This window comes from Ascaphus truei, chromosome 2 (assembly GCF_040206685.1).
Source record: "Ascaphus truei isolate aAscTru1 chromosome 2, aAscTru1.hap1, whole genome shotgun sequence".
In the NCBI taxonomy this organism is placed as follows: domain Eukaryota; kingdom Metazoa; phylum Chordata; class Amphibia; order Anura; family Ascaphidae; genus Ascaphus; species Ascaphus truei.
This window is the reverse complement of record NC_134484.1, coordinates 416,502,830-416,520,751: the sequence shown is the minus strand read 5'-3', so window position 1 is coordinate 416,520,751 and position 17,922 is coordinate 416,502,830. Positions and strand designations below refer to the sequence as shown.

General features: G+C 40.5%; 1 protein-coding gene and 1 long non-coding RNA gene across 7 annotated transcripts in view; both read right to left on the bottom strand.

Annotated features, from left to right (window-relative positions):
- MLLT10 (MLLT10 histone lysine methyltransferase DOT1L cofactor) overlaps positions 1-17,672 on the bottom strand; it is a 157,576-nt gene extending 139,904 nt beyond the window's left edge. For 3 of the 6 annotated variants that reach the window (XM_075587542.1, XM_075587541.1, XM_075587543.1), the window contains exons 1-4: positions 14,454-14,615; positions 9,911-10,014; positions 8,460-8,553; positions 1,958-1,984 (exon numbers count right to left, since the gene is read on the bottom strand). In XM_075587542.1, the coding sequence (XP_075443657.1) occupies positions 1,958-1,984; positions 8,460-8,553; positions 9,911-10,014; positions 14,454-14,600 (372 nt within the window). In that variant the 5' untranslated portion in view covers positions 14,601-14,615. Of the gene's footprint in view, positions 1-1,957; positions 1,985-8,459; positions 8,554-9,910; positions 10,015-14,453; positions 14,616-17,515 lie in introns of those variants that run through there. The other 3 variants (XM_075587545.1, XM_075587544.1, XM_075587546.1) reach the window with 3 other exon arrangements.
- Positions 1-17,922, bottom strand: part of LOC142488767 (uncharacterized) — a 433,714-nt gene that overhangs the window by 389,200 nt on the left and 26,592 nt on the right. The window lies entirely within an intron of this gene.

Genomic DNA, 17,922 nt, shown 5'->3' with positions numbered 1-17,922 from the left:
GCAGTCCATGCACATACCATTAACCTTTTCAGTGCTGTAAGGAGCTGGAAATCGTAGGTAATGAACGGCAGGCTCGCTAGCACGGGGAATGTTAAACCCGTGGACTTCCAAAGGACCTATAACCTGAGGTTTTTAATTCTTCTCAATGTTTAGACAGGTTTTAAACAAAATCCTGTGTTTACCAGAAACCTTCAGTTTCGTGGGAGATTTTCAAGCTCCAGTAGTCAGCAATTATTTACATTAGGCCAAGTCTCACCAATGTCAGAGAGGTCTTTAATGAAGATGGGCAGCAATGTGTCACAAGCCTCTGCCATTGTAGGGCAGGAGACAAAAGTGGCCTTTATGGACCAAGAAAGTGACAGATTAAGATTTCATTTTGATATATACCCTAAAATATGATCAAACTGTATAAGGCTAAAAATGAAGAGAAAGTGCTTCAGTATCTACCACGTCGTTAATTCTGTAACGTCAGTTTAATAATTCAAGATGTGTTTTATAGTTTTGCTAATTTAGGCTCAAGAAGCAGCAGCGCATTCCACGCAATATACAACACATACGGCTATTGCAATGTATTCCTGGATCTTCTGGCAGTGGAGGGGTTAAATGACCACACCAAAATAATAGGAGTGTTGCCAATTTAAGACATATCGCCATAATTCACAATGGTTGCCGTATTTATTTTTACATCACTGATACTCTTGACGTGTGTGTGTGTGTGTGTGTGTGTGTGTGTATATGTGTGACTGTGTGTGTGTGTGACTGTGCTTGTGTGTCTATACCAACAAAGCCAATTTTACTCAGTTGTTTAATATCTACAAACCCTACTCAACCCCAAAGTTTTTAATCCAACAATATATAAAAAATATTGCTGCAACCAAGACCACGGACAGGAAGGAACAGCCGGCCTCGGTGTACAGGCCATCCTACCTCAGCAACGCAGTGCCCCCCACCCCCAACATACTATGCAAGATTTCATACTCCACAACCCGACTCAGAATTGAGAACTGTGTGGCACTGTCACCATCAGACTTTGCCTTGTTATGAACAGAAAATAAATATTGTCACTTTAAATGAATGGCTAATGAATGAAACTGCTTGCAATACTTTAGTTCAATTATTTATTTTAAGCGGAGAGTAATTATTGCTTCTTACTCACAAAGCCCACATCTTCCTTTAATTAAGGAATGGAGTATTAGGAGCAGAAACAAATACTTTGTCTAGGGCCAGTAATCTTACTGCTCACTCCCTTTACAAACAAACCCATTCTAATAACAGATGGGATAATCTGTCCCCGACATCAAGGTCAGAAATGAGAGTATAAAGGCAGTCAGTGTTTGCCAGGAATTTGTGGAGCCCAACAAGAATAATTGTTATGTAATGAAAGGGTCATCAAAGTTTCCTAGGCCACAAATACAAAGTGGTACTTAGCATAGTGCAGTATAAAAAACAATTCTGATGCAAAGTCCCAGATCATGAATGTATACTGCAAATACAAAAGGATAAGTATCTGTCGTCTAAATTTAGCATAGGTTGAACTTTATGGATGTATGTCTATTTTTAACCTCATCTACTTTGTAACAATGTCAAGATATAACCATGTAACCAACTATGTAACAATGTAACTAACTACTACTCATCTTCCACTTGCTGTGGCCATTTCCTTTGGCAAAGTTTCTATGTCCCATTTTTATGTGACTTTCAGAGTCCTGGAGAATGATTCTGTTCCAGGCAAAGGACAAGATAAAAAGTGGCTGGCTCCACACACACAGAGAGCCTGTAAGGTCAATGAGTATGAGTGCTTAGCGGCACATGCAGACAATGACACCTGGGCCATGCTTATGTCACCAAGTACATAGCACAAACATTAGACCACAATAGGCGTTGAACTAGCCACAAAATGAATGGAAATGCCATGAGACAATGGGTGCCATGCACCGGCAACAGTAAATACACTTACTTTTTTCTCCTTCTCATGTTGTTTATCCTGAGAGTGAGAGGAAGAATCACTTAAACATTGATCACAAGATCTACTAAATTCCAGCTTGCTCCTTTTTTATATAAAAACAAATAGTAAAATAAAAATTTTAATAAAATAAGACGTGTACCCAAAAAATCTCAACTAGTATGTGAAATAAAAAAATAATTTTTTTTTAAGGGTAATTTCCTCTGTGGAAAAGACATTTTAGCACAGATACATTTATCCGTGAGAGTGTGTTGTGTGGTGTGTGGTGTGATGTGGTGTGTGTGTCTGGTGTGTCTGTGTGTGGTGTGTGTGGTGTGTGTCTGTGGGTGTGGTGTGTGTCTGTGTGGGGGGTGTGTGTCTGTGTGGGGGGTGTGTGTGGGGGGTGTGTGGGTGGTGTGTGGGGTGTGTGTGTGTGGGTGTGTGTGGGCGGTGTGCGTGGGTGTGTGTGGGCGGTGTGTGTGTGTGGGGGGGGGGGGTGTTATATACACACACTTTGATTAGACCAGCATAAAAGAAACCAATTGATGCAAGACTCCCATCTTAGCTTTAAACACATTTAGAGACCGTGTTACAAAAACAAAACCAGCACATGGATCTTTTCAACACGACCAAAAAGATTATTCTTGTATGGCTTCTAATTCTAGACCTGCAAAGCAATATCGCACGCTCAGCAGTAAAACCTCGCCCCATACACAAAGGAAAACATGTTTATCTGATTGGAAATAAGGAAGACGTAGAGAGAGGGAAAAAAAAAGGTTGAGACAATAATGTTCCCTTCCAAGACACCAAGTGCTTATAGTTAAGGCAATAAAAACATGGAAATAGGCAGATGACATCCTTACATGGTTAGGAAATCATTGGAAATGTGGTGTTAATAAGCATACATAGGTACATAACTCACTGAACAGAGAACATGGGGAAAGATGGTCCTGTTCAGTAGTCTGTTTCTATACTTTTCTGTTCATACACTCAAGCCCCTATTCATTACGCTATGAAACCAGCTCCGCCTTGCCCCAGTTACTCATTTGAATGGTGTGGAAATCTTGCCAAGCAAGTGGATGCTGGCTTCCTCCTACACTGGATAGAGAGATCTGAATGCTTATTTACGGGTGTACAGATTAACGTAAATGCTTCGGTGGAATTTGAAGAAATTGGACTGCGTGACGGGCGAAAACAAAAAAATTATTGTGCGATAGAATAATCCATCCGACTGTTCTTAACATTTTTAGGATTAAAAATTGGATATCAGCTTGTGGCCTGGAGATAGCCACCCCTGGCTTAGAACATGAACATGTGATCCCCTAAAATGTGTGTAAAAATAAGCTCAGCCCACCGATCTGTGTACTGCACAGCTAAACAGGAGGGAACGTGTGCACCGACAGGCTACTAAAACTATTCATGCTGGGAAGAAACACAGATTTCATTTATTGCAATGATGGTCTGTTAAATGCCTCCAACTCTAAGGTAAAACAAGACACTCCAAAACAAGATATTCACAAATGATCTAATCACTAAAACTATTAAGTATATTTTAAATTAAGGTAACGCAATTAGACCTTGGACAATCTAATTTCCTTAGAACTCACAAAGTCACTGCATAGGTGTTTAAAAAACAAGGCATCCAGCATAGCATATGATAAAACAGCTATAAATTAAATTGCCATTTCAGAATTCAAGTTAATTGGCTTTGTTAATTTAAACCCCAAAGCATAGAAGCAAAAAGTTCAACAAATGTACACTATACAAGTTGCAGCCTTCTTTAAAACAGATATTTAGACGTAGTTTTATTTATAAATTCATTTTTAAACATTGTAATTGTTAAAACAAATTCAAAAGAGTTGGTTTCCTTTAGCCAGTCTTTTGTGTGATGTCAGCAACTTTGTGCAGGAACTTTCTTGGAAAAAGTGACCCAATTCTTTATTAGCTACGGTCACAGAAAACAATTGACTGCTATAGATTTCCATATTCAGAGCCACCTCAGAGCCAAGTCCTACCATACCACCTCAGAGCCAAGTCCTACCATACCACCTCAGAGCCAAGTCCTACCATACCACCTCAGAGCCAAGTCCTACCATACCACCTCAGAGCCAAGTCCTACCATACCACCTCAGAGCCAAGTCCTACCATACCACCACAGAGCCAAGTCCTACCATACCACCTCAGAGCCAAGTCCTACCATACCACCTCAGAGCCAAGTCCTACCATACCACCTCAGAGCCAAGTCCTACCATACCACCTCAGAGCCAAGTCCTACCACCTCAGCCGTGCGAGGGAAGAGGACGCTTGAGGATGGCTCCCGTTAAGAAGGCGAAGTTGGTTTCAAACAATGATGAGGATGGTTTGTCGTGGGACAGGGTGGCAGTGAATTCGAGTAGGCAATCGGGCCATACCGTAGCCAGTTTTTTAGGCATTTATATATTTTTTTATGGTTGGGCAACCACTCATTGGATTACAAAATTGGACTAATTCGAGGGGTCTTTGACTCAAAAGACCACAACGTTGGTGGGGCAAGTGTTTTGTTTTTTTCCCCATTACCCCCTAAGTGCCAATGAGGCTCTACCTAGGATTTCCTTGTATATTTGAAAATGTTATTTACGTAATGTTTTCTTTTGTTGGATCAATGTAAGGCCTATTAGCGAGCTTTTGTTAATAAGGCTATCATTCATAACGATGGGGGTTGTTAGGTGTGTTTGGGAGGGATAGCGAGGGTGGGTAACGGGGGTAGGTGCCATAGGGTGGGTGCTTAGGGGGTGGAAGGAAGGGAAAACTCCATGTTTGCCATAAGGGTTAGTAAGGTATTGCCAAGCATGGTACACATTAATGGGAAGTTAGTGTAATGATATAGTGTTTGTGTATTCTTTTAACCCCTTTATTGTCCGAAGGCCTTCTTTTGCTATTCATTGGAAGCCCATAAGGATTCAAGGAGGTTAAAAGACATATTTGCCACAGGACAATGTAAAGAGTTGAAGATTACGCTATTCTAGCCATGTATTGTATCTGCATGTGGATTTTTGATGGTCGTTTTGCAATTGTGATAGTGACCATTGCGGTTCTCCTGCATTACCGCCAAAAAGCCATATGCAAAGGAGTTGATTCCCAGATATCATGCATGTATACTTCTTAAATATTGCGTTACATGGGAAACAAAATCCAACTTTATTCATTTGCGCTCATACCAGATTATCGCCAATTCAGCAGTTTCGTTTACAGAATCTAGGCAGGCCAAAGAGAGCGGAACAGACAGAGCTGCACCATGCATTCCTCATTATAGTTCTGAAAACTGTACTGAGTTTTATGGTGGGCACATCATTGTATGATAAATGCATGAAACTAGTGCATTTTGTTTTAGTTGCAGCAAGAATTTGCTAAGAAGCTGATGACGTGAGGGTATGCCTCTGTGATGCCTTGAACTGAACATTGCTCAAGTTTTAAGTAAAGGCCTCCAATCTGACCACGGCATTATTCTTATTCTTATCATTGTTTTCTTGTTTGGGAGCCAACATATTTCCCAATACAGAGAAGTAGTGACAAAAAAAACCAACAGAAGATATAGCGCATATCTAACCGATACGATAGATATGAATGCGTGTTGTTTGCCTTACATCAAAATGAGGCTCATATGCAACAATGTGAGGCTTTTTGCAACAGTAATCAGCTCCCACTGCTGGCAAAGGTGTAATTTGAGGAACCAAAATAGTAATTGCCTTAAATCTCCGGTCCAAAGCAAACAGGTCCCCCTTACAAGCCCTACAGTCTGAAAAAACGCACACTATGGGGGTAATTCTATATAGTCAGAAGCGGCCAATTAGAAGAAAACCACAATGATTTCAATGGGGATTTTCGGCCGAAAAACTACTTGCATGGCTGCTTCAGACAATAGGGAATAAGACCATATGTATGCAAAGAGCAGACTTTATCCATTCAGTATCCCAAATGTTTAACATGTAAAGGAAAGAATGTCAGTTCTAACAAAAAAGACCACTACAAAAGGAGTGAACTACAAACAATCTGGGAATTCATCAAATGGAGTATTAAAAACAGTTTATTCCACCAACAAAGCTTAGTTCATGATATGCCTAAAGGTCCCTTTGTGTAAATGTGTTCCATACTTCCCAACAATGCAGAGATTACAATGTACAATATCCCTGGAAAAAGATTATGCCATCCAGAATTAAGCATGGTTATTAAAACACAGCATCCCTTCCCAATGTGCAGTGAACATGAGCGAATGCAAGTTCCAGTTCTTTTTCTCAACATTTCATTTCCATGCACATGCATCAACACGGATCCCATTGAGGAGGATATTCACTATGCAGCAGTAACTGGTTTAGTAAGAGGCATCGCTAATACATGGTACAATTGTTGCTATATCCACTGCATCCTGTTATCTCAGTGTATTAATAGGTAACACATTAGGCCTGATGCTGGACCCTTTCTAGGCTTATTAATGCAATGTGTTCAAATGCACAGAAATAAATATAAATGGATTTCAATGGTCAAATAACGTAGGGATTTGAAATTCACGGAGCTTTCAATAACAGTGCGATTTACTATTTTGTGGTTTCTGGGTAGTTTCTCATATTGGCGTTATCGACTATTTCTACAAAATATAGGACAAGCCCTACTTGTGGACAAGATTGGAATATAGGAACCTGTTATTTCCAGATCTAACATTTGCTTTAAGAATTCAACAGTTTTATTTCAGGTTTCCTATACTGTGAGACACTAAGCCCTAATCCACTGTGTGAATGATAACTAGGGTGCATTACCCAACTGCGGTCATTGGAAATATAGATATTACATTTACTTGTGCAAGAATGAGAGAAGTCTCTTTTTTTCCCAGTAGGTGTTATCAATACTGCAAATGGTGTAAGGAAACCAGACATTTAATCCTCAAGGAACAGGGCACGATAATATAGGTTTTTAAGCGTATGTGGAACCAGTCGGGTACACAGCGCTCAGAATTGGGCGTGGGAAGCTCTCACCTATCACCCCATTCTGAAAATAATTACCAGTAAGGTGCCGGAGGTCTGTCCTAGGTAAAATTATTACCCTTCACATCTCCCGGGTCCCGTGGGCCAATAGGAAGTCACAATGTCATCGATTGCAGCTTCCTATTGGTCAGTGAAGGTAGCCAGGCTCAATATTACAGGAGTGACGGTGGCAACTTTATTGGTAATTATCTCAGAACCAGGGGGTCTCCGTAGATGAAAGTAGTTCCGTTCAGCTGAGCAGAACCCCCTCCCATGTTTCCAAATGGTTTTACAAAAGACTAATTGGGCGAGGGCGGATTGCTGTGTTAAGGTTAGTTCGCTATCTACATTAATATTTGTGGCACAACCTATCAACTAACTCCAGGTCAACAGTGGGACTGGATCAGCAGCACAGGTTTGTCTTCCTATTTGCTGGACAGGTAACAACTCTTGGTAAAATAAATAGCTGGCCTCGATTAGCACCCGGTTTCCTGGGATACATTGGCATGTCTGGTTTATAATGCACTTCCTGCTCTTTTGCAATTTGGAAAATGTAGCGCTAAATATTTTCAGCTGCATTCGTTTCCATAAAAATGAATTGTAAAATATAATTAAATAACGGACAGGCCCAATTAAGCTCCAGCCGCTAAAATGCAAAACTATTGTATTCATAATTTAGTTTGCTGCCAGGAGAAATAAATATAGATTGAATATATAGAATGAAAATATACTAGTAGCTAATTAGAAATGAACAAATATTTTTAAAAAATCTGTAATGCTGCTCAAAAATGCCCTGTTCCTATACATGTTCGTACTGTTTTTATGGCTGATAACAGGAGAAGGAGCGGCTCAGCGAGTCAAGGTACCGTCTCTGTAAACAACGACACGAAGTTTGAATCAGGGGAAACTGGTTCAATTCCCGGTCACTTTATCTCCCTGTGCCTCCGGCACCAAAAACACAGATTGTAAACTCATCTGGACAGGGACTGTGTCTGTAACAATCCTATGTGCTGCGTACCGCGCACTATACTGTCATTGTGACGCGCTTTCAGTCCCATTGGGGAAAAAAGCGCTATAGGAAATAATATTATTATAAAACCCTTTTATAAGCCTCTGATATTTTCTTTTAGTATGCTCCTAAAGCACTTTAAAATGACCTGTTTGTTTAAATGCTTATTTTACTATTGCCACTGAGAAAAAAATATGTAGAATGTTGTATGTTCTTTGAGAGTCTTGGGTTGTCCCTAAAAAACTGTTTTGTATGGACCAGCGGTGTAAAAACTATGTTAACACATTTCAGTGGTATTATTACAAAATAACGTCATAAAGATCAATATTCTCAAAAACTGTGCTCATCTTAAACGGAGAAATAAAACACTGTACCACAAATGACTTATTTTGCCTGACATTAGCTCTGAAAATGAAATACTTTGTACAAATAAGGATGCAGGTCTTGAGCAGGAGTCTGTCTCCTGGCATGATTTTAACCACCTATTTTTTATTGTATATGTGGAAATCCTTACCAGCTTGCTGTAGTGGTATTTACAGTAGCCACAGTATTGGACATTGTCTGCACCGTTCCCTTCCTCTTCACAAAGAAGTCCGGCAAACTGTGCACTGGAATTACAAGAAAAGCGATTAATGACAACACCAGCCTGCAGTGTCACTAACCAAGCTACATAATGTAATATATCATGTGAGAGGAAACAGCACAACAGCACTTACTCTAACAGTGTTAACTTCTGTTTAACATAACATTTATAAGAACTGCAGTCGCTTATAGGACCAGTATGAAATAACAGCAACAATATGTTTAATGGGTTCAATCTCGGTGATGGACACTCCAAAAAAATTCTTAACACTGTGTGATAGTGTAGTGACTGGAACCGGTTTAGGATTTGGAAAAAATATCCTGCAAAACTCTGTAAATATTCTGATATTTCATTTAGGAGTAATTTTAGTTTGTTTATCCTCTGTGGAAAATATGCTCCCCTTATCCTTTCCTATTGCACCTGTGACAGGTGATATGTAGAATACAGACTACGTTGTTGTTGTGTGTGTGAAAGAAGCAACAATTCCCTCAGTTGTAAATGAAACTTTAAAAATGTATAATCTCAGTGAGCAGGACACACACACACACACACACACACACACACACACACACACACACACACACCAATTATTCTTGACTACTTCAGTGCCCTGGGTCTGTTATTGCAATGCACTGCAGGCCTCTTAGGCCACTAAATCCAACCCATTTAGTGCCAAACAGAACTAAAGCAGGCCAAGCGAGAGCACAGATTGTGAATGACTGGGCATCACAACATGATGTCAGCTAAAACAGCTCCTCCTGGAAACTGAACATTAAAACATACATCTTCAATGACTTCAACAAGGATCAAAAGGTCCCCAATGCTACATCCAATTTGACAAGTTATTTAGTACATTACTATGTATTTTAACTATATTCTTTCTTCATAAATATGGGGCATTTAGTTCAATACATTGGCCAACATATTTTAACCCTGCGGCCCAGTCATGGTAAACCCATTTCTAAAATGTCAGATTCCCTTCTCTTAATACCTTTTCTTTTGGCCCATAATCGGTATGCTATGTAGACATCTTCACGCTGAATATCAGCCTCGTTCCAATACATAAGACTACAATCCAGCTTATTGAGGATGTGGGAAAAACAGGGTTACAAGAGTGGAACATTTATGGCCGTCTGGAATGGGCATTTCAATCACAAAAGATAAACGCAAAGAACTTCCAATACCTACCAAATTGCTAAAGCGTAAGTACATAGGGGACATTAAAAATGAATTAAGTTCAGGGAAGAAGACTGCATCATAACTTGTACATAGATCTAAAGTGCACTTCGGAGGGGAAAATCATTGCATCTAGCGCTAAAGTGTTAATCACTTCACCAATTCTAATCGAAGCCAATTTCTAATTCAAACTAAACTGCACTTACCATGTCACATGGAAGGCTTGTCGACATCCGTGTTTATTGCAGGTCATACAAGCACCAGTAGCAGCTTTGCTCTCTCTTCCTTGTTCATCACAAATATAGCACGTCTTAAAATGAAAAATGAAGATCATGTTAGCGATTGAATCCCTCCCCTATACAGAAGATTTGTGCAACTGGTTCTCTTCCCCCAACCCATCATTGTGACCCCTTTTTTGTAAATAAAGATATTTTAGTGAACACCACCACAACAAAGCATGTAAAGAATTATCTGCACCTAAAATAAAAATACAAAACAAATGCTGCATAAAAAGTGAATTCCCAATGCAAATATAAACCATTTACGTAACCATACAACATAAGATTTTATCCCCCCCCCCCTCCCTCACTTTACACTGTTATTTGTTATGATCATTTTCTTTGCAGCACGGCTAATTGAACAGGAATGATTTTCTTAGAATGCCTGAGCCTTTGAATAACTGTCCCTAGAGATAATCAAGCTACAAGTGATTACTGCTCTGTCTGCAGAGTTCTGTGCCACATGCTTCCCAGTGAACACTGATCCCATTACTATCATTTATTTATGAAGCGCCAACATATTCTGTAGCGCAGTACAATAAGGTTACGTCATCACATGAGGCAACCCAGAGATCTATATAAAAGTTGTTATTAATGGGAGGAGTGGCTCAATGAGTAAGGACACTGACTCTGTAAACAATGACACACAGTTTGAATCAGTGGAACTTTGTTCAAATCCCGGTGTCAGCTCCTTGTGACCTTGGGCAAGTCACTGCATCTCCCTGTTTCTTAGGCTGCGTCCCCTGTGCCGCTGACTGCGCTCATGCTTGAGTGGTGACGTCACCAACTCTCCAAGCATGAGCCTTTCGGGTGTCCAGCAAATTTTTCGGTCATCGCGAGCGGGGCGTGGACAGCAGGGACTGGCGCTGATTGGCTGAGGAGTTGATGTGACCCTTCAGCGCGCCTCAAACGCAATTTTATCTGTCTCGGCAAGCACCTAGCACCCGCGAGCGTACGTGCATGGGCGCGCCGTGTGAGCGTGGCCGGACAGATTAAAATTCATTATACTGACCACGCTAAGCGCCAAGCGCGGACGCAGCCTAAAGCACCAAAAACAGATTTTAAGTTCATCTGGGCAGGGACTGTGTCTGTAAAATTCCTATGTCCTGCGTACCACGCGCTATACTCTAATTGTGAAGCGCTTTGCGTCCCACTGGGAGAAAAGCGTCAAATGAAAAAGCTATTATTATTAACATAAGAGCCATGTAACTTTGTAATCACTACCCAAACCTTTCACTTCAATGCAACATTTTTAGATGTTGCCAAGTTACACCGCTACCATGAATCAGGGGTTTAAATCAAGTCACAGAAATGTAGCATGATGGCTATTTGCAAGTGACTTTACATGAGTATTTCTTCAGAAAACTTATTTTTGTAACAAAATATTTTTAAAACAAGAATAAAATAATCACACACACACACACACACACACACACACACACACACACACACACACACACACACACACACACACACACACACACACACACACACACACACACACACACACACACACACACACACACACAGTGAGGTAGAATTCAGGGCACATGATAGAGAGGCTGTTGGGGGAAGGTAGGAGGTGAGTTGTGTCACATGTAGCTTCTAAGTGATACCAAAAGCAATCAGAGAAGCAGCTGGAAGTACTAAGCAAGGACTTACACAGAGGAACTGGGAAGGAAAAACTACAGCCTGAAAAGAGCAAGCTGAAGAGGTGAACTAGTTCTATTTCGATACTTTGTCATTATATGCATTGTAGCAAGAGAAAAAGGTGTTGCATCAAATCATATTGAACAAGAGCTACAAAACGAAAAATATATATATAGCTATACACACACGCACATTTATATACAGGCACCGTGTGCATCACAGAAAATATATTTTCACTAGTTCCTTTTCCCCAGGGATTATATTATTTGTTCAGTAAAGAAAAATACCACTTGGGGTGCATTTGCATGTCTCAGACCGTGGTCTGCAGGGAGATAAAAGATGACCTTGTTTATTCACTTGGACTCCATTATTTCATTCACATAAGAGGGTTTTTCCTTGTTTCAGAGTCTGCAGAGGTACTTAGAACCTACATTTTCAAAGCTCCAAAACATACATCAAAGGGCTGCTGACAATGAAAGAGTGTGAAGGGGGGAAAAATCCTTTAGCAGGAACACCAAGAAGATTTAGAAGCATGAAAAGAAATTCTTTATTTTATTTGAACCCCTTTCCAACAGGCTCACTGTCTGAGATTCACCAAGTTCTGATAAAGGGTATTGGAGCTTGAACCTGCGTTAATTTGCACAGACTTCAATGGCCATTAACACATGATCTAGCTTCGATAACCTGTATCAGAACTCGGTGAATCCCCCCATGAACAATGAAGTCATAAATTAACCGAGTAAGCCATGTTGTGCTGCTGTTTTCTAAATGTTCTTTATTTCAAAATCGTTCTGTCTTGTGGAATTATCACCTGTTCTTTATTTCTCTAGCATTGGCAGTTACCATGGCAACATGTCTCCCAGTGTGCATGGCAGCGGCCATTTTAACATCCCGGGGATGCCAGTTTTCAGCAACTGATCTCTAGAATTCAACTACAGACATTAAAATGGATTGGGGTTGCTAGAAACAGCAGCGAATGGGCTTTGCAATGGTAAAAAGTAAGGACACTTTTATGGTGAGCAAAACAGATTGCTACATTAAACACCTAAAAGTAAAGAAATCAGCAAGGCTTCAAGTTCTGCAAAGACAACCTGAACTATGCAGAAGCCCAACTTATCTCAAAACATTTTGGCTCCCAGACCCTTCCTGAACCGGTTCTTTAGGCATGGCAACCTACATTGTAAGTTCTGCACAAGAGGGATTGGTTATGCCTGTAAAGACACATACCATGCAAGGGTTTAACATAAGTCCTATTTATTACACAAATGTATAATATAATGCCTTAGATTATTTATTTATATCAATTATTTATATTAAACATGTTTATACAATGCCATTTCTGACGAGAAATGAAAAGAAAGAAAAGGGAATGGTTAAGAATTTTTTTAAGTTTGCGCTCATTTTCTAAGGGGATTGTAAAAGTGTAAACCCGATTTTGAAATCATTAGTAATGGAGAAACAATAGCGTATTGTAGCTTCCTGGTCATGTGAAATTAAAACGGATTACACAGAATAAATACATCCCCAGTTAACTGAATCAACCCCAGTGATTTGGAAGTGTATTTTCTCAGTCTGGTTCTGTGCCATGGAAACCTGGCAAACAGCGATTCCATTTCCACGGGAAGAGAACAACGCTGATCTTCATGTAGAAAACTGGTCTCGCTGTCAGAAAAGGTTTGAAATCCCCTTCTAAATCATTGGGACATGCACGCATTGATCCCTGGCAGCTCTGGGAACTTCCAGGTCTGTGCGTTCATTGTAGCCCGTCTTTTCTGAAGGCCTCTTGGTGTAGTCTTTGAGACGCAAATCCCCTGCATGCCCAAAATCTGCAGTTGCAATTTGCCCACGATTGTTCGTAAATGGCAACCCACTCACTAAAAGAAATAAGAGAGTGGGGGGGGGAGGGATAGGCAGGGCCCTTGACATACAGCCTGCTTATCAGTCAACTCTTTCCTCTCTCACACCAAGTGCATGCCAACGCCGCATGAACACCTTCCTTCCAGCCACAGTACCAAGGGAAATATTGGTCAATCCCAAATCCCAAATGACAATGCACAAAAAGGGTGGAGCCATGGGGATCTAAGCCGCAAAGTATTCAGGTTACTGTGTAATGTTACGTTAAATAAATGTGTAATGGGTTGCAGGCTTCTATGGCAGCAAAAGGGTTAAAGACCATTTGGTTACCTTGATAGTGCTAGACTGACCTGCATTTAATCCAGCCCCTAGGAAACGGCGGCATTCATTAATGTGTTATAGGCCTACATGGTTTGAGAAGGGTTAATTCTGTATATGAAAGAAAGTTATTATTATTATTAATTAGGCCTGTATCTCCCTTTTCTTTTGTTCCTCTCCCTCTTCAAGGTCTCCGGGCTTATTTGGTGGGAGGCAATCCCTTTGTGTCTGAAATCTGTGCTTGAGGTTTGGCCAGGTTTATTTGTAAACGACAATCCATGCATATTCTAACACACATCAAAGGCAAGGAAAGCTCTTCCGTGTCTGCGGACTAGAATCTCTCATTTCCTGTTTCTGTCTAGTCGAGCAACAGAATAAGTCAGAATATGAAGGGTCCGTCAAACCGTGCCTCCTCAACATATGGAACTTTAATAAAAACATCCAAGATGCAGTTCCACAACATACAGTATATTGCAATAGCCACAGAGTGCAAAAAAAATAATATACACGCGCGTACACACACACACACACACACACACACACACACACACACACACACACACACACACACACACACACACACACACACACACACACACACACACACACACACAAATACACACACACACAAATACACACACACACTTGCCTGGAAGAAGTGGCAAATTTGGGGTGACTTGTGGAGCTGAAACACTGCGGCTTGCTGAAGAACCTCTTCAGAATCATAGTTGTCAATCAGCACTCTGCTTTCTGAAGCCGCACCCCACAATACTTTGCATACTGCTATGCAATACATTGTGGGGCACGACTTCGGGAACCAGAATGGTGATTGACAGCTCTGTACATACAAAGGTCCTGCAGCAACTGCAGTCTCGCTTGAACCAGCCCAGGCAAGCAAAATGTTACTGTATAGAAAATAATATTTATAAACACACACCCACTTGTGCGGCTTTCAAAATCACTAGGGCACTGAGATTTTGTGTGTGTGTATACGTATACGCACACACACATATGTGTGTGTGTGTGTGTGTGTGTGTGTGTGTGTGTGTGTGTGTGTGTGTGTGTGTGTGTGTGTGTGTGTGTGTGTGTGTGTGTGTGTGTGTGTGTGTGTGCGCGCGCGCGCATTTTGGACCCAATAAAACATTTTTTGTAATTATCACTTGTGCTGTGCCGGTATATTGGATCTCTAGGGATCCTCACAGACTGTAACTATTTACCCTTTACTGTGCACCACACCTGCCTCTGCTGAGGCCTTTTTTTCAGTGTGTGCTGCCATTCTGTAACTGTTTCATACGCCCATAACATATATTTTCTTTAACTGTGCATGCAATGTCTTGTATATAATGTATACCCTGTTCATTAATGTAACTATTTGTAACCATGTATTATTTGTCTTAACTCTGTGCCCAGGACATATTTGAAAACGAGAGGTAACTCTCAATGTATTACTTCCTGGTAAAATATTTTATTAATAAATAAATAAATAAATTCTCTCTCTCTAGATATATATCTATATCTATTCATCTTTTGTTTTAATTTTTTTTCCCGTGCACTTTGCAGATCGAGGTTAGAATCAGTGCAATCTACTTGCCCATTATTAGTCAATATCACCAGCATAGAGGGCAAAAAATTACTTAGTTTTTTCTTTAAACTTCTGAATGTGGTTTTTTTTTTTTTTTTTAGAAACATTTTAGTCACCCTGAAGGTACATTTTGTAGTGTTCCCGGTGTAAATATGAATACATTTTGATGTTCATGGGGGCTGTTTTAACGCTAGGTTTATCTGGTAATTACGGTTCTTCCTTTTTATCTCTGTGGCTAATAATGGCAACATAAATAGATGGAACAAAACAAAAAGAAGAAAGTCTATATATTTACAGAGCAATATACAAACGGTCTTCTCAACAGACCGCAAACACACTCCATAGCATTTGGTTTCTATGGAGATCTTAGAAGGTTTAAAGTGATTTAAAATAATTTGATTAAAAAATAAATGTAAAAAAAGTGCCAGTCACGTATATCAAACATATTAAACATGCCACTGCCATTAGTGGCCCTTAGAGAGTGTAAATGGCCCTGCAGGTGGGAATCCATCCTTCGATCAGAGACATGGGGCTGTAAAAATGTATATTTATAATCCTGCTCTTTTCATGGGCTCTAGCTACTTAATGATGATGTAAGTCCCACCAGTGAGCACATATTGCATCATCACATACTTCATCATGAAATCCTACAAGCATTCTCAACTGTAATGGTTCCCAGCTCCAGTGCTCAAGTACCCGAAAACAGGTCAGGCTTTCAGGATATCCCTGCTTCAGCACAGGTGGCTCAATCAATATGACTGAGCCACTTATTGAGCCACCTGTGCTGAAGCAGGGATATCCTGAAAACCTGACCTGTTGGTGGCCCTTTAGGACTGGAGTTGGGAATCTTTGCTCGGCACTGCAGCATAAACATTGTAATTCCTCGTGCATTTTCCGGCAGTTCAGTGTAAGCCCATAAACTAGTCCCAAAGCAGTAGGTATTTGAGGATTTGTGATATGTGTCCCCACTAAGAAGGCTTTTGGGCCTAAATTTGCACCGCAAATTAAAGTCGGTTCTTTTCAAAGTCGCAGTTTGATGTATTCGAGTTAAAAAACATTAAAAATGTGACTACGCCTTTAATGAGCCACAGACACCAACAGACAGCAACAGATCCATTCTAACAAAACTTCTCTCAAGTATTTGTGTTCTACAGAATACTTGTAACACACATTTACATGTCCCGTGCGTCCATGACCCTGTCATTGGAAGACAGAATAACAGTACAGCCTCAGACTGGTCATTCATCATCACTACGGTCACGGAGTAAAATCAAAATGATTTCAGACCCTTGAAGCATTGCATACACAGGTTGCAAATATTGCACACAATTTTACAGCTCAAAGTGTTGCGTGATCAAATGAAATAATGATGCACAAGTCATGCTCTGGGCATTAACATTTCCCTTTGCATAGCACCGGGGTGGTCAACTCTAGTCCCCAAGAGCCACCAACCAGTCAGGTTTTAATGATATCCCTGCTTCAGCACAGGTGGCTCAGTCAGAAGGAAGCAGGGATATCCTGAAAACCTGACCTGTTGGTAGCCCTTGAGGACTGGAGTGGGCCACTCGCGGCCTAGCACATTGATCTATTGCAAATATCACGAGGAGCTTTGATATCCCTAACTGGGCATGTCACGGCTCAGCTCTTGGCAAGGATCAATGAGGCACAAGTGCAGCACGGGTTATCACACTGCTATTGACTGGAATGGGAGGTGACGACGGAACGGGTGCGATAACTCATACCCGGCACTTAATGCGTGTGCCCCTCAGTGGAGAATAGTTCAACATAACGAGCAGCCAGAATAACCACTCACTTGACAGATCCAAGCTTCAAATTAGATTGTGAGCTCTTCGAGCCAGACTCCTTTCCCTAATGTTTGCTTTTATGTCTTAAGTGCCCATTTCCACGATGTCTCCTATTATATTGTCATGTGTATTACTGCTGCAAAGTGCCATGCACATGGATGGCGCTATACAAGTTGAAAATATATACATACATAACCCGCACCGGCACTTGGTGCATGTGCCACAATTTGCTACACGACGGGAGTCTCCTTATCTTTCAGTGATATTTGCATTAGGCATTCTATGCACGTAACTTTCTTAGCAGTAACAGCTAAAGGGTTTTACCTTATTGTAACGTTCATGGGGCACAGACTGTAACACAATAGGCTCCATTGTAGAAACATTTGCAAACTGAACCTCTGGAATATATAGTGCACATACCACGTGAGCCCAACCTAGAAAAGAAAGTGGTTTGTTACCAAGTGTCGTAAGAAATCTACATGGTCATATTTTGAGAAACATATAATAGGACATTCTGTGCTCTCACCACCTTTAAGCAGCTATTACAGCGAGTAATGGAATCTATAGGGATTGCCCATTCCTACCTGGTATCAAACGCAAAGCATTTGTGCAAACACATTTGTAATCAGTACACAATTCTTTTTAGGATATACAATGAAGCTGAAAGTATGTTTTGTTGACGTTTTAATAAAAAATAAAAATAAATAAAAAATAAAATAAATAAATTAAAA